At 36.0% G+C, this 21,643-nt stretch overlaps 2 protein-coding genes across 2 annotated transcripts; one reads left to right on the top strand and one right to left on the bottom strand.

The window, feature by feature from the left end:
- Positions 1-992: 992 nt before the first annotated feature.
- Positions 993-4,398, bottom strand: LOC103724033. The gene is made up of 2 exons (XM_008815162.3): positions 4,179-4,398; positions 993-1,954 (listed from the first exon to the last, which is right to left on the bottom strand). The coding sequence occupies exons 1-2, from the start codon at positions 4,249-4,251 to the stop codon at positions 1,218-1,220; spliced, it is 810 nt and encodes a 269-aa protein (XP_008813384.1). The 5' UTR covers positions 4,252-4,398; the 3' UTR covers positions 993-1,217.
- Positions 4,399-17,124: 12,726 nt separating this feature from the next.
- LOC103724035 (bifunctional TENA2 protein) lies at positions 17,125-20,818 on the top strand. The gene is made up of 3 exons (XM_008815163.4): positions 17,125-17,369; positions 19,814-20,031; positions 20,187-20,818. Exons 1-3 carry the CDS (start codon positions 17,220-17,222, stop codon positions 20,500-20,502), a joined length of 684 nt encoding a protein of 227 aa, XP_008813385.1. The 5' UTR covers positions 17,125-17,219; the 3' UTR covers positions 20,503-20,818.
- The last annotated feature ends 825 nt before the right edge of the window (positions 20,819-21,643 follow it).

Raw genomic sequence — 21,643 nt, 5'->3', positions numbered from 1 at the left:
TCCCAAGTCCCCTTTGCACGACAAATTTACTCATCAACTTCTGCTCATGCAAGGTATGTTGAGAAAGAGTAATTCATTACCCATGGTTAAATGATAAATTGCTTGATTCTCTGTAATGTAATCTTTATACAAAGTCAAAAATCGATAAATAAATAAATAAATATAAGTGATGATGCCTTGCCTTCATTATTCTATAGTCTGAATAAAATGACAATCATGCTCAAACCAGTCATGGCCTTGTGGATTTTATTGACTCCAATTATAAGTTGGCAAAAAGCATAATAAAGGTTAGTAATAACAATCATAAACCAGTGAAAATTAGTCCACAAATCCCAGTGAAAATTAATAACATTTAAATGCATAAATGTTGTTTCATCTGCACATAGGAATGCAGTAATATTTCAAATTCATGGCAGGTTATGTTTCGGAATGTAACCACTTAATGACAAAATACAGCAACCTAAGTAACCCCTGCCATATTCATCAATAAAGGGAAACAATGTGGCCACCAGTAGAAAAAAAAAATTACAATGTCTCAAGAATGACCATCAAGTGCTTGCTTAAATGATATCAATCCTTGCCATTTTAGTAGGGGGGCAGATATGTAATAGAAGGTGAGCATTAGCCTCTCCTAGTCTCACCAAAAAAAAAAAACCTTGAAAATGGACAATATGCTACAATAACTAGATTTTTTATAAAAATTTTCTCTGAAATCTGATGCATATCCAAAATCTAAAACTCAACATAGAAAAAAAAAATTGTTAAGCAATATTCCACCGAGGAACTTATCAACAAGACCCGCCTGATCAAATTATGACCTCATTTTGTGGAAGAATCTTAGATTCTTAGGTTCAATCAGAATATATGTAAAGAACTATCAAGTTCTGCAGCTGCAAAAGGCTTCCTCCCAAATCACCAGATTTCACAGTGAATCACCAAAGCACCATGGCCACAAAATTCTGGATGTTTAAGACATATGGCAACAAAGTTGGTTGTCAACCTATAATCTTCAAATGCAGTATCTTCAATAATCAAGCAATTCTGCCTGTGCTTTCCAACTACATGTAGTAAAAATAACCCCGTGTATCTCCAGCGACCTGATGCATCACTGGTGAACCCGACATAAAATGTATTATGCAACATTATTGCAGAAATAAATTACAGAATAAAACATGAAAACGAAATTTTCTACAGATTTCACAATAATCGTCAGCATCTCATTCAGTTCCAAAAAATCCCCAACCCCCAGAGGCTTCAGTCTCTTCTTGTGGAATTTCATCTTCTGGTGTTTCATAATTACCAGTTTCCTCACTCAGACTTTCATAATGAACATGTCCTTCTGTTTTATATTTACCTTCAGAACCAGAATCTTCATCATCAGTTACAGAGCTTGTGTTTTCTTCTGGTTGGATAAATTGAAGTAAATAATTCACTCCATTTACAACATCATATACCATCAGCCCTATCCTTCCTCCAACCCAACTACCAAGATGGCTTCCTATAAGATAACCCAACTTACCCAGCCTTTGCTCTCCATGGAATCCCCCTGCATAAGTCCCAAACAAGGTGCCAGTCCCTCGGAGAAATCCCTCTGCAATGGTGCCCCCAAAATATAAGGCTTCAAAGAAGTCCCAGCCTGAAGATATAGTAGGACCCAAAATGCGCTTGGCCTGCCTGGAGGCCAGCTTTGCAGCTTTTGCTCCAACTTTCAGTGCCTGCTTAGCCGCCATACTCTCACTCAACCCCTCCTTCAGTGCCTCGGTCAATGCAGCCTCAATGGCTTGCTGCTTTACTCTCTCCACATGAGCACTTCGGAGGTTGTAGACATAGAACTTGACACCTTCTTTGGCCCCACTTGCAAGACTTCCAGAGCCCATGTCGAAACGATTTAAAAGCGTAAACTCGCCACTTTTGGATGCTGCTTCTTTTCCAACAAGTTCCCTGAACTTTTCAGCTGGAAAAGAAAAAAGCGTAACTATAAGGGCCTAGAATTAATAAAGCAAGTATGCAACAGAAAGAAAAGGTAAATTTGCAAGTAGAAGGGAAATGTAGTTTCAATGTCCAATTCATGGGCGATGCTCAATGCACTTAGTTTGTTAGCTATAACCAAAAGAATGGATGGATCATGGATGTCCACAAGACAGAAAAACTAATTTCAGTGGAATGTCGACTCTACTGAAAACAAAAGCAGCACCTGCATTTTCAGTTAAATGCAAGGGAACTGCCTTCAATACTGGTAGAAGTCGAGGTGAATTTTTTCTTGTCATCCACACCAATTTTCATAAAACTAGTAATGAATAAAGAAAGGAATATCAGTCAAAGTTCTTTACTTTCCACGAATTTTCAACTCTTTTCTGATTTAGAAATACTCCCAGAATTTGTATATTTATGAAAAATCCATCCATTGCTAATTGGCCAGCTGCTACATGTTCAATGCACCCATTGGAAAAAATATAGGACAACTTCACTTTCTATTATCCGGATAACATAGGAGTATGGTAATGTCTACATCAGGACAACCCAGAAATCACCAATAACATGAAAATTATTGTGCTAGCAAGTCTAGATTGCTGACATCCGCATCTGCCACTTCATCCTCCTCCTCTTAGGTCATCACTACTTAAACCACAAAGAAGTGAGAATAAAGTCCAATTTTGTCCTCATATAACTAAAGAAGGGAAGTTGGTCTCCTTGATAACTCTGGGTTCTTTGTTCTTGGTGTTAGCACAGTTATTCAGTTCCAAGAATTGCCACTTTCTCCAAATTTACGAGTTCTCATATTTTTGTCTGAATTGTTAATGCCGATTAAGAACTTTAGCGGTTGTGACAATATGAGAGATCAAGGCAGCACCATCAGTGCAATATACTCTGGTGACTCTGGAGAAAATTATCAACTCAAGGCATTGCTCATACAGTCACACTCTAGTTTTTACTTTAGTGGTAAAGTTTTTGTAGTTAGATATCTCCTTCAAATAGTAGCATGGCATTAGAATAAGGCAAGATATGCCATACTGTATCAAACTGGGCGGTATAAGACGTACCATACCATACTAGTTTGGTACCAGTATGCGGTATGGAAGGCATACCGACACTTGTTATGCTGAATCAGTTTTCGTATCGAGTGTACCAACACAGTAATAGGGTGGCACCAGTACAGGGCCCGGTACCGAGACGACGTACCTTGGAACAGAAAATAACAAATTTTGGAAAGTGGTATGGACCAATAACACCTAAGAAGCATTTATATAGAATATTCCTATAATAGAGAAATCATAATAAAAGCTAGTAGAACGATTCAATCTGACAATGTATTTAATATGATACATATTCAATGAGAACACCTACGAGGACAAAAAAGACTTTTATTTGGAAGTGATATCAGTTGGGTCATCATAATGTAGATTGTATCACAAACAAAAGGTCCAAAATATCTAGAAGCAGAAGCAGAAGCAACTGAGGACGAGACACTTACAATAAGTTTATGCAACTGAGGATCTTCACCTTAACATAATAGAGGTGAATTCTTGTTAACAATACAAACAAGTCCTTTTAGATGTGCACCAAAGTACTCAAAGAATGATATACGTAACTTTTCTCATTACACTCAAGCTCCGTAAGTAATCATCACAATCTTAAGGTTCTTTATCACGGTACTGGAGTAGGACTACGGCTCCTGAGACCTAACTAATAAATAAAGTACCTACTGCAAATTGAAGTGTAAGAATACTGATGTAAACTAAGAGAGGAGGAACACTTGAAAGTCTAAGAAAAACAAGTTCGACAAAGATTTAATTATAAGAAATCCATCACCATCACAGAACACTCGGCCTTCAAGGCTTCAACCTACTTATATGTACACTTTTTAATTTCCTAAAAAGCTATGATTGGGTCCTTTGTCTCTATACATTCCTGGTGGCTGGTGCCATCCATGCTCAAAAGCCACTGCATCTACTGTCATATGAGTTCAAATTCTAACAACATCGAAACCATTCTCCAACCAAACCGAACATTAATAACCCAAACTGATGCAGCATTTGCCAGAAGGAACCAAGATGCATTGAAGTCACTCAAATTAATTGTCGATTATTATTTACAGGACGAAGTAACGCAAGATTATGGGAAAGAGAGAGAGAGAGAGAGAGAGAGAGAGAGAGAGAGAGAGGATCCAGGAAGACAACCTGTCATGCTGAGAGCGATGAGGCCTGCGACGAAGAGCGAGAGCTGGACCCGCCGCTTCTGGAGATCCAGCATCCTCGCTGGCCGACCAAACCCTAATCCTAATCGTGGTTTGCTAGGATTGCGGCGGTGCAGGTTACGTCCCAATACAACCTAGTCTTTAAATAATTTAGAATCAGAATTTAATAAGGTTGCACAGGTGAGTCAGGTTGGATTGAGGAATGCTACAAGCCTGCAACCGAGATCTGATCAATATTTGGTTTTGGTCAAGCAACCAACTGGAAAGTTTTATCCATTTTCATGTAGGTCAAATTTATTTATTCATTTGTTAGATTTTCGAATCTATTGTACATCTAAAATAAAGACTCGGCTTATACTGATCTCTTCATTCACTATATGGATGTATGTATTAATAATACCAATACAGTTAGTAAAAATTTTATATTTATTTATCTTGTATTGATAAATAATTAGTATGATTCTTTATTTTGAATATATGGGTAAGCTTTTATGTTTATTATCTATTATTTAGTCTATTATATATACTTAAAATGGTGGCTTGGCTTATACTAAGCTCTTTATTTGCCATGTGGATGCAAATATTAACAAATTATTAATATAATTCTTTGTTTTATACAATAAATAGAGCACTTATAGCCAATATAGAAGGAGGAGGATAAACCTATGATGGCCACTTATTAACAAATATCTACTAAATGATTGTTATATTTAATTATTTTTACTAATTATTAAAACAAAGTAATTTAAGGGCAAAGTTTATCAGACATTCCATCAGAGTTATGAATACAGAGAAGATGTATTCCTCGAGAAGAATTTCTTCCTCGAGCATATGCTCCTCTAAGAGGAATCATCCCTGTAAAAATTCACGTGTTAAGAAATCTGGAAGAGAATTTTCTTCGGATTTAATGTATTCAATATTAAAATCAAAAACAGACAACTGTGCCTGCCATCCAGCAAAGATTTGCTTGGATACTAAATTTTTAACATCTTTTTCTATGATCTGTTTTGCTGCTGTGCAGTCTATCCTCAACAGGAACTGTTGATTTAACAGATCACTTTGAAATTTTAATATACATTTAACTATTGAAAGCATTTCTTTCTTGATAGTAGAATACTTCTTTTGAGTTGGATTCCATTTTCCAGAAACAAATCTGACAAGAATTTCTTTGTTATTACCAGGGTCTAATTGCTTTAAAATTCCTCCGAATCCGATATCTGATGCATCGGTTTCGACGATTTTAAACCAATTAGGATTAGCTAATGTTAAGCAGGGTAAACTTTTTACCTTTGACTTAATTTTCTTTACCTGCTTGGTGTGCGAATCACTCCACGGAATCGGACTTTTATTGAGCCTTCCATATAGAATAGCAGTATCTTCTGCTAGATTCTTATAATAATCAGATATATAGTTTAAACTTCCTAGGAATCTTTGAAGTTGCTTATTATCAATTATTTCATCAGGAAATTTTGATGCAAATTCAATACTTCTTTCTATTGGAATTATTTTTCCTTGGGAAATATAATGTCCTAAAAACCTTACTTTGGTTTGGAATAAGTTCATTTTTCTTTGTGATATTACTAAACCATTTTTATGGGCTACCATTTTGAAGTGTTTAAGATGTTTAATATGACTGGCAAAGTTTTGCGAAAATATCAAAACATCATCTATATATACAATTATATATGGTATGTCATTAAAAATTTCATTCATAATTTTCTGAAATTCAGAAGGGGCATTTTTTAATCCAAAGGGCATTACATTCCATTCATAATGACCAAATGGTACTGTGAAAGCAGTTTTATATCTATCAGATTCTTTGATCTGAATTTGCCAGTATCCTGATTTTAGATCAAATTTTGAAAAGATAATTGCTTCATTCAGTCTTTCTAACAAATCTCTTTTATTTGGTAATGGATATCTTATCCATTTTAACACTTTATTTAAGGGCTTATAATTGATTACTAATCTTGGATTTCCTCTTTCTTTCTCTGCATTTTTATTAACATAGAAAGCAGTACAACTCCAAGGAGAAGAAAATTTTCTTATTAGTCCTCTTTTTAGAAGCATTTCTATTTCAGTTTTACATAATTTTAAATATTCTTGGTTCATCTGAGTTGGCCTAGCCTTAGTAGGAATATTTTGTTCCTTAAATGATTCCTCATAGGGTAAACTGACCTGATGTTTTTTTCTATTCCAAAAGGCATTGGGTAGTTCATTACAGATTTCATTTTTAAACTGATTCTCTATTTCATTAATCTTAATTCGATTATATGGTTTCTTTAGATCTGCTTCTATATTGTATATTGTCATTTCCTTTTTTAAGAAGTTTAGCTGATTTTCCTTTTTTATAAGGATATCTTTGATCTCATTTATCATTTTGGTATGTGGATCTGTTATAAACAGAAATACTAACTGCTTTCCCTCCTTCTGGGCATAGATTCCAGAATTATCTATATTTGTTATTGGCATAATATCATTTAGAAAAGGAGTTCCCAAAATTATATCTTGTGTTAAATTTTTAACTAACATAAAAGATGTTTCAATACAAACATCTTGATTACAGATATGTGCTTTAGGTATTTTATACCTGATTGGTAACTTATTTCCTCCAGCTGCAGTTAATGATTGTACTGTCTTTTGAAAATAAGTTGTTGGAATTAATCCTTCCTGGATGCAGTTTAGATCTGCGCCGCTATCTATTAATGCTTTGGCATTTTCTAGTACAAAACTCTGGTTTATTACTAGATTTATTTTTATATACCATTTTTGGTATGTTATCTGGTTTAATATATTTAAATAATCAGGTAGATCATCTGTTTCCTGTTTTATATCCTTACCTTTTATAAAGGATGTCTGAGACTCTTCTCTTGCATTTTCTAGGCTAGATATTCTAGTATTAAACCGTTCATTTTCATTTTTTAACATAGATATTTCTATTTTTAGCTGTTTTATTTCATGTTTTAAATCTTGTAAAGAAACAGGTTTTTCTTTTATCTTATAACTATTGAATCTATTCATAACTTCTTGAAACTGATATCCTTTATTAGGTAATATTAATCTTGACGATTCTCTATTATTTGGGTTCTTTTCTATTAGAAATTCTAATAACTGTTTTTTTATATTGTGATCAGTAATTTGATCTATAACTTTTAATATCTCTTCTTGACTGTTTGTCAGTACGTTTAATGATCTCATTCCTACAAAAGATTTCCAATAATCTTTGTCACATTGTACTGTATTACATTGACATTTATCTGACTTTGTTTGATCTTCTGATGAAGTTATTACTTCATTTATCTCATCCTCTGATGAGCTTGAATAATTACTGTCTTCTTCTGAAGATGAGTTTATCATAAGTTTCATTAACTGGGTTTTCAGATTATCATCTATTTCTAAGGAATTAATTTTCCTTCGCATTGAGCATCTATTTGCATAATGCCCAAATCTACCACACCTATAACATTTAGGTTCTTCTTTGATAACGCTCTTTTTCTTTTTTCTCTTAATAGCATGTTTTTCTTGCTGTTGTTGCTTCTTTTTAAAGTATCTTCTTTGCTTATATGCCTTATACTCTTTACGAGGTGTTTTATGTACATATTTTTTGCATCTTCTTTTCTTTCTATTTAACCCTTCTGGGTTTTCTTGCATGTCATATGCAAATTGGTGACAGAAATCACCTAGTTGGTGTTTTTCTGTTTGTGCTTGCTTTTTTATTTATTTTTTAGGTTTTAAATCATTACATATATTTAATCCTTCTTGAACACATACTCCTATAATTTGTCCATAGGTGTATTGTTCATAATTTATATTTATTCCACCCTGTCTATCTCTTAAAGTTTTCTTTATTCTTGCCGCAAATAAATATGGCAATCCATCTATAAATTTAGATTTCCATAATTCAGAGTTAGGATCATTTACTTGAAATACTCTGGTCATAAAGGTATCCTTATACCATCTAAAATGCGTTAAAGTAGGGCATTTTAGATTAAGTAATAGAGTTCTCATTGAATCTCCGTCTTTTAATTCTAATCCTACAAAATGTTGGATTATGGTTACACACAAAGTATATACCGCATCTTGTTCAGTGTCTATTGTACCACTGCTAGTTGGCCTATCTGGCTCTACCTTTATGGTTTTTATATGTCCCATACTTCTTGACCAAAACCAAATATTGATCAGATCTCGGTTGCAGGCTTGTAGCATTCCTCAATCCAACCTGACTCACCTGTGCAACCTTATTATCTATTATTTAGTCTATTATATATACTTAAAATGGTGGCTTGGCTTATACTAAGCTCTTTATTTGCCATGTGGATGCAAATATTAACAAATTATTAATATAATTCTTTGTTTTATACAATAAATAGAGCACTTATAGCCAATATAGAAGGAGGAGGATAAACCTATGATGGCCACTTATTAACAAATATCTACTAAATGATTGTTATATTTTCTATTCCTTTAATAATAAATGAGCATAAATAATAGATAATGATGTATCTCATTATTGTCAATATTAAGCATCGATTGTAAGAATATTATAAATTAATATTCTATTAAAGTGTCCCACACACCCTATAATACCCAATTAAAGGATTATGGGTCATTACTAGTCCAATTGTATTTATGGGTAGAAAACCTATTAAAAGAATCTTTTGGTCTTCTTGCTCGTAAGAGCCTTTTGGTTTTCTTGCTGGTAGAAAACCTATTAAAAGAGTCCTTTGGTCTTCTTGATGGTGAGAGACTTATAAAAGAAATGAGAGACTCTAGGGTTCATACCTACAATATAATTTGTGCCTCTAACCATCGTGAGACACTCTTGAGGAACATTGTTAGGGTGATCCTTCTCTCTAAAAGTAAGGACAGATTTTACCAAATGGATACAGGTATGTCTTTATAGTTTTATATTCCGCGTTGATTGTGATTAACATGATAATCCAAGATCTTGATGTATTTTCATATTTGAAAATATAACATTTGGTATCAGAGCCATTGTTGTGGATTATTATGTTTTTCCACTGATATTAAGAATCTGCCATCAAATAAGGTTTGGAGATTATGATGGATTTATGTACTTCATTTCTGTCTACTTAATTTTATAACCTATTATCAAAAATTTGTCCTAGAGCTATATAAATATGCATGCCTTCCACGTGTTTGTCAAATTGACTCATCAACATTTTCTTTGTGGATACAGTTGCTATGGTTGTTGTGCCTGTTATTATTGATACAGTTTGGCTTGGTCTGAATTGTTTTTGGGCTTATAAAAGCAGGGTTTCCGTATACTAAATTTGAATCTTTACATGACCTGACGTAAATTTGACCCAACAGGCTTGGAAATTGGAACATTGTATTTTATGTATAAATGACAAATCCACTGCTTATGCCTACAGTGTTATGTTGACAGAAATTCATAACATTTTTTTTTTTTAAATTCCTCGTGTTGTTCTCTTCTGAAACGTCCTCATTCACAGTTTAAATGAATGAAAGTTCAAGTAAACCTTTTAAATCATTTATACAGTTCCTGTCTGTTTTGGTCCATGGCATATTCTGATGCATCTTGCTTGCTCAAGTATGGAACCCCATTTCATCCATCTGAATCCATTCCATTTTATTAGCACTTGACATGAACTTTAGAAGAGATTGCCCATATTGTCATTGTAATCATCTAAGATGAGCAATGGGTACAGAGAAAGTGCATGTCCAATCTTTGCACAAGTTGCTGGATAATCTTAGTCCAACAATATGAGTACTGGCCTTATGTTTAACCAAGGTTTGAGCTGGCCTTGCGCCCATGAACAGTAGGTGGGGGTTGACTTGAACCTGCCGAGAATGATTATTATATTATTATTTTTAATATTATTTTATTTTCAAAAAAAAAGGTGAAAATTATTCTTATTACCTCTAGATTACCTTGTGCCCATTATGTGTTAAATTCTTAACTATTAATTGAATTTTATTATGGTTGGGCATGTATTTGTATGTAGAAATCTTAGTCCATTATATGTAAAATTCCATTATTACTTGATGAATTTTATTTATTGATTGGACATGAATTGTTTGAGGTAATCTATTTGTACTAAAATCAAGTGAGAATTTGTTTGCCCAAAGGTACAAAATCTTACCTGATTTTAGATGGCAAATATTTGACATCATAATTATGAATGGATAATATTGGAGGGAACAATTGTATGTTAGGATCCTCCCAAAGGTTGGATCTTAATGATACGATTAGTTCATCCACTAATTTTTAATGTTGGAAGGAACAATTTGTATGTGAAAATTTCCTACCCAAAGGAGGAATTTTGATGATACTACTAGTTCATCCACAGAATTTAAATGTCGGAAGGAACACTTGTAGGTTAGGATCCTCCCAAAGGTTGGATTTTAATGATACTCTAGTTCATCCATTATGATTTAAATTCTGATTATTATATTTATGAGTGTCTAATTCAAAGCACTAATGTGATTAAATTGAAATTCTTTGCAGTAAGTGTACCGGTCTCTTTACATTCACAAGCATCATCTGTCCCTATGCTGAATGGGAGTAACTTTTCAGAATGGATGGAGAGGGTCAGATTCACCTTAGGAGTTCTTGATCTAGATTTATCCCTTTTGACCCCAAAACCAGCTGCTCTTACTGAAAACAGTAGCAAAGATGAGAAAGACAATTTCATAGCCTGGGAGAGATCAAATAGGTTGAGCCTCATGTTTTTAAGAATGACCATAGCTGGAAACATCAAACACTCACTCCCTAGTACAGAGGATGCCAAAACCTTTTTGACAAGTGTTGAGGAGAGATTTCGCTCAGCAGATAAGTCTTTAGCGGGGACCTTAATGGCTAGACTTACCACCATGAAATATAATGGGGCTAAGGGAATGCAAGAGCATATCCTTGAGATGACAAATATAGCTGCCAAACTTGAAACTCTAGGAATGAAAGTAGAGGAGTCCTTTATTGTTCAATTCATCCTGAACTCATTGCCACCTCAGTATGGTCCATTCCAGATGCACTATAATTCTATCAAGGATAAATGGAATGTGAATGAGTTGGCTAGTATGGTGGTTCAAGAGGAGATAAGATTAAAACAACAAGGGACTTTTTCTGCTAATTTTGTGACTCAAGAAGCTGGAAAGAAAAAGTACCATTATGGGAAAGGAAAGAAACAAGCGCCACCAAAGGGAAAAGGACCTGCTAAAGGCAATCAGGTTCAAGGAAAGGATACAAAATGTCATTTCTGTAGGAAGCCTGGACACATGAAAGCTGAGTGTCCAAAGCGTAAGGCTTGGTTCGAAAAGAAGGGTAAGCTTTATGCTTGTGTATGTTTCGAATCAAATCTTGTAAGCATTCCTACTAATACTTGGTGGTTAGATTCGGGTGCTAATGTTCATGTTTTCTTAACAATGCAGGGATTCCTTACAAGCCGTACACCAAATCCAATTGAACGTTTCATCTTCATGGGAAATGAGAATAAGGCCGAAGTTTTGGCCATTGGAACCTTTCGTTTAATTTTAAGTACCGGTCATTGTTTAGACCTTCATGATACTGTTTTTGTGCCTTCTGTAAGGCGTAATTTGATTTCCTTATCAAGACTTGACATTGATGGCTACTCTTTTTTCTTTCAGAATGGTTGTTTTAGTTTGTTTAAGAATGTTATTTCTATTGGTTCTGGTTTCTTTTCTAATGGCCTTTATCAGCTTTGCCTTGATAATACCTTTGTTAAAAATGTTTACACCCACACCATGAAGTTTGCATTGGAATGAAAAGGAACATGATTAATGAAAAGTCTTATGACTTGTGGCATAAAAGGTTGGGGCATATCTCCAAAGAAAGGTTACAGAGATTAGTAAAGGAAGGGATTCTTCCGGTTTTGGATTTTACTGATCTCGGTATGTGTGTGGATTGCATTAAAGGAAAGCAAACCAAACATACAAAGAAAAGTGCCACAAGGAGTAGGGAGCTTCTTGAAATAATTCATACAGATATATGTGGACCTTTCTCCACAGAATGTTTTGGAGGAGAAAAGTACTTTATCACCTTCATAGATGATTTTTCACGGTATGGATATATTTATTTGCTACATGAGAAATCTCAAGCCGCTACGGTCCTTGAGATATTTCTTACTGAGGTTGAAAGGCAATTAGATAGAAAGGTAAAAATCATCAGATCGGATCGAGGTGGTGAGTACTATGGTAGATATGATGAATCGGGTCGTAACCCTGGCCCATTCGCCAAACTTCTTGAACAACGTGGCATTGTGGCACAATACACTATGCCTGGTACGCCTCAGCAGAATGGTGTTGCTGAGAGGCGTAATCGGACATTACTAGATATGGTTAGAAGTATGATAAGCAATTCTACCTTACCTAAGTCATTGTGGAGTGAAGCTCTTAAGACTGCTGTGTATATCTTAAACTGTGTCCCTAGTAAGTCAGTTCCAAAAACTCCTTTTGAGTTATGGACTGGAAGGGTACCAAGTTTGAGACATATGCATGTCTGGGGTTGTCCAGCTGAAGCAAGGCTTTACAGTCCACATGAAAAGAAATTGGATCCTAGAACTGTAAGCGGGTACTTTATTGGTTACCCAGAGAGATCCAAAGGGTATAGGTTTTATTGTTCAAACCATAGTCCAAGAATAGTAGAAACTGGAAATGCCAAATTCCTTGAGCTTAGTGAAGTCAGTGAGAGTAAAGAATTGAGAGATGTAATCATTGAGGAAGTACGGGTTGATGTTCCAATACCCACTTTTTTAGAAAGCATTACTGTTCCGCCTAATGATCATTCTAATGATACTGTGGAACAAATAAATAATGATCCATCTCATAATGAGAATGCCACTGATGAACAAGCTATGGAGATACCAGAACAGATGATGTTACGCAGATCTCAGAGGGAACGGAGACCTGCTATTTCATCTGATTATGTAATGTATGTCCAGGAACATGAATTTGACATTGGAACAAGTAATGATCCAGTTACATTTTCACAAATTAAAGGAAGAAGTGATTCTGATAAATGGATTGATGCCATAAAGGAAGAGTTAAAATCCATGGCCCAAAACAAAGTCTGGGATCTTGTTGAATTGCCTGAAGGATGCAAAAGAGTCGGATGTAAATGGGTTTTCAAAAGAAAATATGACTCTAAAGGCAATGTGCAACAATATAAAGCCAGACTTGTGGCCAAAGGTTTTACTCAGAAACATGGCATTGATTATAAAGAGACTTTTTCTTCGGTATTTAAAAAGGACTCTTTCAGAATTATTATGGCATTGGTGGCTCATTTCGATTTGGAGTTGCACCAAATGGATGTGAAAACGGCCTTTTTGAATGGAAGTTTGGATGAAGAGGTCTACATGGAGCAGCCGGAAGGCTTCTCTGAAGAGGGTAAAGGTCACTTGGTTTGTAAGCTCAATAAGTCAATCTATGGACTTAAACAAGCTTCTCGACAATGGTATCTAAAGTTTCATAATACCATTATTACCTTTGGATTTAAGGAAAATGTCGTTGATCGATGTATATATCTAAAGGTCAATGGGAACAAGTTTATTTTTCTAGTCCTGTATGTTGATGACATATTGTTGGGCAGTAGTGATATGGGTTTACTGTATGAAACTAAGAGTTTTCTCTCAAAGAATTTTGAAATGAAAGACATGGGTGAGGCATCTTTCGTGATTGGAATCGAAATCTTTCGAGACCGAAAACGAGGATTGTTGGGATTGTCTCAGAAAAGTTACATAAAAAGAATTCTTGAGAGATTTGGCATGAAAGATTGTTCATCTTTAGATACCCCGATAACGAAGGGTGATAAGTTCAACATCTCACAATGTCCAAAGACTGATTGGGAGCGGAAGGAGATGGAAAAGATTCCGTATGCATCTGTTGTGGGAAGCTTGATATATGCGCAAACTTGTACGAGGCCAGATATCAGTTTTGCAGTTGGCATGCTTGAGCGTTACCAAAGTAATCCAGGAATGTCCCATTGGAAAGCTGCGAAGAGGGTACTGCGCTATTTGCAGGGAACGAAGGATTATTTGCTCACCTTTAGAAGAACTGATAATCTAGAGGTGATCGGATACTCAGACTCTGATTTTGCTAGTTGCTTAGATAGCAGGAAATCCACTTCTGGTTATGTATTTTTGCTAGCAGGTGGAGCTATTTCCTGGAAGAGTATGAAGCAAACTATTACTGCTTCGTCTACAATGGAGGTTGAGTTTGTGGCGTGCTTTGAAGCCACAGTGCATGGTTTATGGCTGAGGAACTTTATCTCAGGACTTGGAGTTGTCGACTCTATAGCCAAGCCGCTGAGAATTTATTGTGATAATTCCTCTGCAGTCTTTTTCTCCAAGAATGACAAGTATTCTAATGGTGCGAAGCATATGGAGCTCAAATACCTTAGTGTCAAGGAGGAAGTACAGAAACAAACAGTGTCCATAGAACACATCGAGACTTCACTTATGATTGCTGATCCTTTGACGAAAGGATTAACAGGAAAGAAATTTAAAGAACATGTTGACAGTATGGGTCTTATGTATTTATCCATGTTTTGAACATGTTAGTGAGCTCATTAATGTATTGAATGTTTTCTTCAAGACATACATGGATATCCAAGTATAATTGTTTCTGTTTTCTTGTTTTCCACTTATATGTACATTGAATTGTGTGGATGAAAGATGACAAGAAAAATGTCTGAAATAGACATGAATATGAACCCAAGGCATAATGATAGTAGCCTTAAACCCCTATAAAAGATCATGTTGAATGAAGTTGCTAGTGTTGTGGTACATGGAAGGAATTTTGTTGATTGAATAACAAATGACCGCCATGACTCGCATTGGTAACCAATTTGACATTGATATAATGGAACTCATATGAAGTATATTGGACTAGGAGGGTTTTCTAATGAAAAGCGTGCACGTGTATGATTTTAATGTCATAACCCATAATAGTCGTTTATTAAAAAAAAAAAATTGAAGTATTTTCAAATTACGAAGAATGTTTTATTTTGTTTTATGGGTGTATGGGTCAAGTGGGAGAATGTAAGAATATTATAAATTAATATTCTATTAAAGTGTCCCACACACCCTATAATACCCAATTAAAGGATTATGGGTCATTACTAGTCCAATTGTATTTATGGGTAGAAAACCTATTAAAAGAATCTTTTGGTCTTCTTGCTCGTAAGAGCCTTTTGGTTTTCTTGCTGGTAGAAAACCTATTAAAAGAGTCCTTTGGTCTTCTTGATGGTGAGAGACTTATAAAAGAAATGAGAGACTCTAGGGTTCATACCTACAATATAATTTGTGCCTCTAACCATCGTGAGACACTCTTGAGGAACATTGTTAGGGTGATCCTTCTCTCTAAAAGTAAGGACAGATTTTACCAAATGGATACAGGTATGTCTTTATAGTTTTATATTCCGCGTTGATTGTGATTAACATGATAATCCAAGATCTTGATGTATTTTCATATTTGAAAATATAACATCGATTACACTTATATAATTAATATAAATGTAATTGGTACTTGATAATATCATCTCATAGATAAAAAAACTTATTTAGATTTATATTTGCCATATCAAATTAAATATTTAACGAGAGTTTATGCTCGACCATCATTAAAATTTTTTACTTAGTGTACGACATAAATTTAGTTATTCAAGCCTTCTTTTTTATTATAGATTACTACATTGTTTTATTGCATTTCAATAATAGATGAAAAAAGAAAAAAGAAATATACTTTACACATCGCATGGACCGATATTAGTGCGTTGGCATTTCAAGAACCGTTAAAAAAAAAATTTCAAAACTCAACTTTTGCAGAGTTCTCTGTTTGATATATAGATACCAGTATCAATAATGCCAACATTGGCGATGGAAGTTTATGCTTGATCATTATTAAAGTTAATTACTCAATGTGCAACAAAATGTGGATATTAAAACATTCTATTTATTATAATCTAATTATTATATTATCATTTTATATTCTAAGAATAGATGGAAAAAGAAGAAGAAAATGGACATAGTGCACCGTGCTGATTATACTCTAGTTAAATCTAACAAAAGCAATTCAGTTTTCAAATCATAAAGAAAATATTTTTCAAATGTTCAATTATATTTTTTATATATTATATAAAAAATAGCAATTAAAGAATATGCAAACATTTTCATTCCCAACAAAAAAAAATGCAAATATATGAACTGAGGCTTATGGTTTTTTTTTTTTTTTTTTTGGCTTAGCAATGAGAGATTCTGATTTTGACTACTAAAAGTTATCTATGTAAAAATTTGGATATGAATGTTTATAGTGCGGAAATTGGTTAACAACCATATCTATCTTCTTTTTCGTGAAGAATATGACATCTACCTCTAATTCAATAACACAAAACAATGACTGATCACATGAATTACTTACTAATACTTAAATAATTTTTAAATTAATAAGTATTGTAAAATATATAATATATTATTTTTTTAACAATGCGGCTCACAGGTGACGGATGCGGGTGCAGCCAACAAAATTAGAAAAAAAAAGATAGCATAAAAAATAATGCAGAGACACGTGGTCTTCTTAAATGAAATTTCTAGAGTAATAAACCGCAAAGGAGGCCACCTAGTCAGCAGTACTATTTGCCTTTCTATAGATATGTATGGTCCGATGGAAACTACACTCATCTAATAGCCTGGAGATGTCGTGGAGTAGCGGCCTATATACAAGTCGATTTCAGAAACATATAATATATCAATTTTGGATCAATCTAAGTCGATTTGAGTTTGGATCAATATAATTAATGATCTAAACCCAATCCATTCGAATTGAGTTGTATTTTTTTATTCAAATATAATTCAAATTATCATGATCTGGTACGGACTCGATTATTTTTGGATCGACGGGGCTAATCGATCTAAATCACCTGGGGCCTGGTCTACCGAAATGGACTCGGTCTTAACTTGACCTCACCTCGAGGAGAACCCCGACGGGAAGTCGGTGGAAGGAGACTCTCGGAAGAAGACTGAGGCCGATGGAGGGCGGAAGCCTCGACAACGGGAGGGGGAAGACGGCCACGTGGATGGAGCAGTACCGTCTGATGTACGATCGCGCTACTCGGCACCCCTTCGTCCTCAGCATCCGTGACGGAACCGTCGACATCTCCGCCTTCAAGCGATGGCTCGTAAGCTCCGCTTCTTCTTCTTCCTCCTCCTCCTCCTCCCTTTCTTTCCCTTCATTTCACCGGACAGGGACTTTCAGGGAATTTCTCGAGTTATTAAAAAAAGGGGATGAAGTCGATCCGAACTAATCCAGAATTTTGATCCTTAGAATCGTAATTTATCTGGGATTGCGTGCCTACGAAACACCGGTTTTTTATACCGGCATCTTTTTTTTTCCTGAATTAGGAAAAGTTAAGTAATGGTTCTAAGAGAATGATATATGTTCTGCAAGTTATAAATCGTCCCAACTTATAAAAGTGTATTTTCTTGAATATTTTCGTATTATTTGTTTTTCCTTAATGATATGCACTTGATCAGGTTAAAAATGGTGACTTTGACTTTTATTTATCCTTATGTTCTGTTATGTTGTCGAATTGAGTCTATTCTATGTATTGAATTGTTCGAAGAGCTTTAACTATGTTTGGAATTTGTTCAGAATTCACTTTGTTTAGAGAAATTTGCTTTTGGATGGTTTCTGTTGTGGGATGGGGTTCCCAGTTTAGTCCCACATCGGCTAATCAGCGGAAAGGTCTGTGCCTTATAATGAGGAGGCCTAAAACCTTTCCTCACGAGGCGCCTTTTATAGGACAAAACCGTGAGGGTAGGGGGCAACCTCCGCGGACCCCCGCGCCGTCAGGGCTCGGGACTGTCATTGGGACTGTCATTGGGCTCCGGCCCTGGGCGACCTCCCTGGGCGACCTCCCGCAGACCCGAAGCGGCAATCCCAGAGCGGACAATACCTCGGGAGGGACGCAGATGCTTTCCCTGCTCGGCCGGTGTGTGGGCTGGTGTCGGGGTTCCGACCCCACATCAGATGGCGCTAGAGGAAGGGCCCCGGCCACGCACAGACCTTCCCGCTGGAGGGGCTGTGTTGTGGGATGGGGTTCCCAGTTTAGTCCCACATCGGCTAATCAGCGGAAAGGTCTGTGCCTTATAATGAGGAGGCCTAAAACCTTTCCTCACGAGGCGCCTTTTATAGGACAAAACCGTGAGGGTAGGGGGCAACCTCCGCGGACCCCCGCGCCGTCAGGGCTCGGGACTGTCATTGGGACTGTCATTGGGCTCCGGCCCTGGGCGACCTCCCGCAGACCCGAAGCGGCAATCCCAGAGCGGACAATACCTCGGGAGGGACGCAGATGCTTTCCCTGCTCGGCCGGTGTATGGGCTGGTGTCGGGGTTCCGACCCCACATCAGTTTCAAGTTGATATCCACGTTTCATTTTGACCCTGTCCCGAGTCAGTTTGAAGTTTGAATTGCTCAAAGAGAGAAAACTGTTGGTGGAGTTGAGGTTACCAATTGGTTATGTTTTGATCGAGTGCATTGAGATTGAAAGTTTTCTGATAGGAGTGTCAGCCCTAGATAATTTTCTGTTCCCTTATTTCACATTTAGGATTAATAAGTTGCTGTGCGAGGAAGATAGAGTCCATAATTTGGGAATTTTAAAGTTCTCTATCTTCCTTTTTGCATGCAGAAGTCCTTGGTGCTCCTCTTGCAAAGAGTTTTTTGTCATGAAGTGTTTGCTAATTGTGGTAATTGTTTAGGTTAGGAACTCTCGAAATGTTTCTTCTCTTAAGCAAGGCGAGCATCATTACGCTTGCATCAAAGAATATGTTGTGGTCAAGCACCACGACCTTAGTTAGGTGTCAACACTACGGATTCTTTTTCAATCAATCTTGCTGGGATTATCTCCATTGCGTTGACATAGGGTAAGGTTTCTGCAATCCCCTTTTTCTGTAACAAGTTTGACATAGGGTAAGGTTTCTGCAATCCCCTTTTTGTAGCGTGGAAGAGGATTCGATTTCGAAACCACAGCTAATAGGCCCTGTCTTTATTATTTTTTTCTTTGCCATTTATTCCAATTAATTTGCAACTTTTATCAATGCAAGCTTTTTATAAATTCTTTTCCACAACTTCCTTATGAGCTTGCTTCTGACTTCCTATAGTACGTTCACGGTATTCAAAGAAAACAAGCCTCTCTTGGACGTGATTACATGGCATTGCTCGATTCTCCAATTCATTCTCCAAAGCTTCCACTAGCAAAGTAGCAGTTCTGTCTTCAGACGGTAAACATCTGCTTATAAGAAGTCACTCTCTATCAATGAACCAAAGCCCATTAGATGGGGTCCAGGTGGAACAGCTTCATTGTGTTATTCACTGAATCAAGTTACTATAAAGGTCCATGTTCTAGAAATATCATCCAATAAGCATCTCGTGAACTGATCTGCATTGGAAACTTTGCGCATTTAGGACTGCAGACAAATATATTTGCAAAACCTGCTTGTGGAATTCCATAATAACTTTGGGGGTTCATTTTGTTCTATATTGAAGCTCTTATAAGTCTTTGACATTTGCTTATACTAATATATGTTTTGAGTGGTGACAATTAGTCTTCGTATAAAATGTGCAGGGCCAGGATTATAGATTCGTCAGGGAATTTGTCCCATTTTTAGCAAGTATTCTGCTAAAAGCTTGGAAGGACTCAGATGATAATTCAGATGTAGAAGTAATCTTGGGTGGAATGGCTTCTTTGAATGATGAATTGTCATGGTTTAAAAAGGAAGCTTCCAAATGGGATGTTCATCTAGGTGGTATCGCTCCCCAAAAGGCAAATCTAGAGTACTGCAGGTACCTTCTTATGCATGAGTTATATGGGATTCATTGGTAGTAGCATAGTAGTAGATACTGATCTTTTGTAAAACTAATTCTTAAAAATGGATGCATGAATGTGATTACATCATAATACTTGTTTGGAACACTCAGTGTCTAGTTTTCCAACACAGATTATTGCAAAATTTGATGCTACCGGAGATTGACTATGCTGTGGTCATCACTGCATTTTGGGCCATCGAGACTGTGTATCAGGATAGCTTCTCTCTTTGCCTAGAAAGTGGTTCCAAGACCCCAGCAGAGCTTATGGAGACCTGCAAAAGATGGGGTAATGCCCACTTCAAGGATTATTGTCGCTCTCTTCAAAAAATTGCCGATAGATGCCTTGAGAATGCACCAGGTGACGTGGTCAGAAAGGCTGAAGAGGCTTTTCTCTCTGTTCTTGAGCATGAAATAGGCTTCTGGAACATGAGCTCTGGTGAATCTTGAGCATGACATTCTCCAATGCAAAGAGGTAGAACTCCCTTTTTTTTAATAGAAGATGTATGAAAGAAAGATGAGTTTTGGAAATGGGGGCATGAGAAGAAAAATACTGTTGAACTAGACTATAAATATGAGATTGATTGCAATATTATATGGCTTGATGATACTGCCAATTGTTTAGGCAAATTGATTTTCTATATCAGCAAAAGCATAGAGAACTACTGGATGGTCATTTTTATTCAGAACTTTATAATATTTGCTGATCATGCTTTTACTATTGTACTAGTTTGCTGAAATAATACACAATGAACAAAAAAAATTTCATATTGTGGCTCAAAAATTAAAAATGGGCGTGTCATGCGTTATAGCAAATCAAGCAAATTTCAGAATCTTTCAAAGGATTTCTCAGTATTGTGAAGGTATGAAGTAATAAAATTGACATTGTACTTGGATTCCAATGCAAAAGTTTGTGGTCATTGCAAGAGCTTAAAGCTAGTAATTAATAACTTCAGCTGTGTCTCTGTTTAGAATGCTGTTAATTAAGCACCCAAGAGCTAGAGAACCTGTTATGAAGATAATAAATTTGGATGAGAAATTGAAATTTCTTCCATCTCTTCTGAAGAGGATTAAGTTCGATTCCCTCGGGCTGCTTATGCTTGGCCTCATGTTGCATCCCATGGCAAGCACCTCATAAGTTATAAGCAACATGCTTTATTCTCTTTTATTTTTTGTCATAATTTTTATTTGGTTAATGTTTTGAATCTTCCAGTTATGCGATAAAATCATATTTTAGTCTTTGTTCGCTTGCCTTCTGTAATGGTTCTTGTATTTTAGCATTCTTGTTTAAAAGTTTTTTATTTTTTGGTACAAAAGGGGACCACACGCGACTGAAAATGCGGCTAATAAAATCAGAAAACAAAAAACTACGTAAGAGCTCCGGCACTGGGCTGCGATCTATTCAGACAAAGCTTTTAGAGTGATAAGCTGCAAAGGATGCTACCCAGTCTTCTTGTTTCAAAGTTTTTATACTGCCCATCAATTGATGTTCTACCGTGGCAAATGGTGAGCTGAGCTGGAACGCTCCCATTGGCTAGCAAGATATAAGAAACAGACGTGTCCCCAAAGGCACATCACCGGTCACCCCGCT

Source organism: Phoenix dactylifera, chromosome 13 (genome assembly GCF_009389715.1).
Source record: "Phoenix dactylifera cultivar Barhee BC4 chromosome 13, palm_55x_up_171113_PBpolish2nd_filt_p, whole genome shotgun sequence".
Classification (NCBI taxonomy): domain Eukaryota; kingdom Viridiplantae; phylum Streptophyta; class Magnoliopsida; order Arecales; family Arecaceae; genus Phoenix; species Phoenix dactylifera.
The sequence above is the reverse complement of the archived record's forward strand: the minus strand, read 5'-3'. Positions and strand labels throughout refer to the sequence as shown.

What these genes read in the sequence shown, in the direction of transcription:
- LOC103724033 (XM_008815162.3), bottom strand. Translation starts at nt 4,251, where the DNA reads ATGCTGGATCTCCAGAAGCGGCGGGTCCAGCTCTCGCTCTTCGTCGCA. An exon ending in CATCGCTCTCAGCATGACAG is followed by an intron (nt 1,955 to 4,178) that starts GTTGTCTTCCTG and finishes TTTCTTTTCCAG; the next exon opens with CTGAAAAGTTCAGGGAACTT.
- LOC103724035 (XM_008815163.4), top strand. Translation starts at nt 17,220, where the DNA reads ATGGAGGGCGGAAGCCTCGACAACGGGAGGGGGAAGACGGCCACGTGG. An exon ending in CCGCCTTCAAGCGATGGCTC is followed by an intron (nt 17,370 to 19,813) that starts GTAAGCTCCGCT and finishes TAAAATGTGCAG; the next exon opens with GGCCAGGATTATAGATTCGT. An exon ending in GCAAATCTAGAGTACTGCAG is followed by an intron (nt 20,032 to 20,186) that starts GTACCTTCTTAT and finishes TTTCCAACACAG; the next exon opens with ATTATTGCAAAATTTGATGC.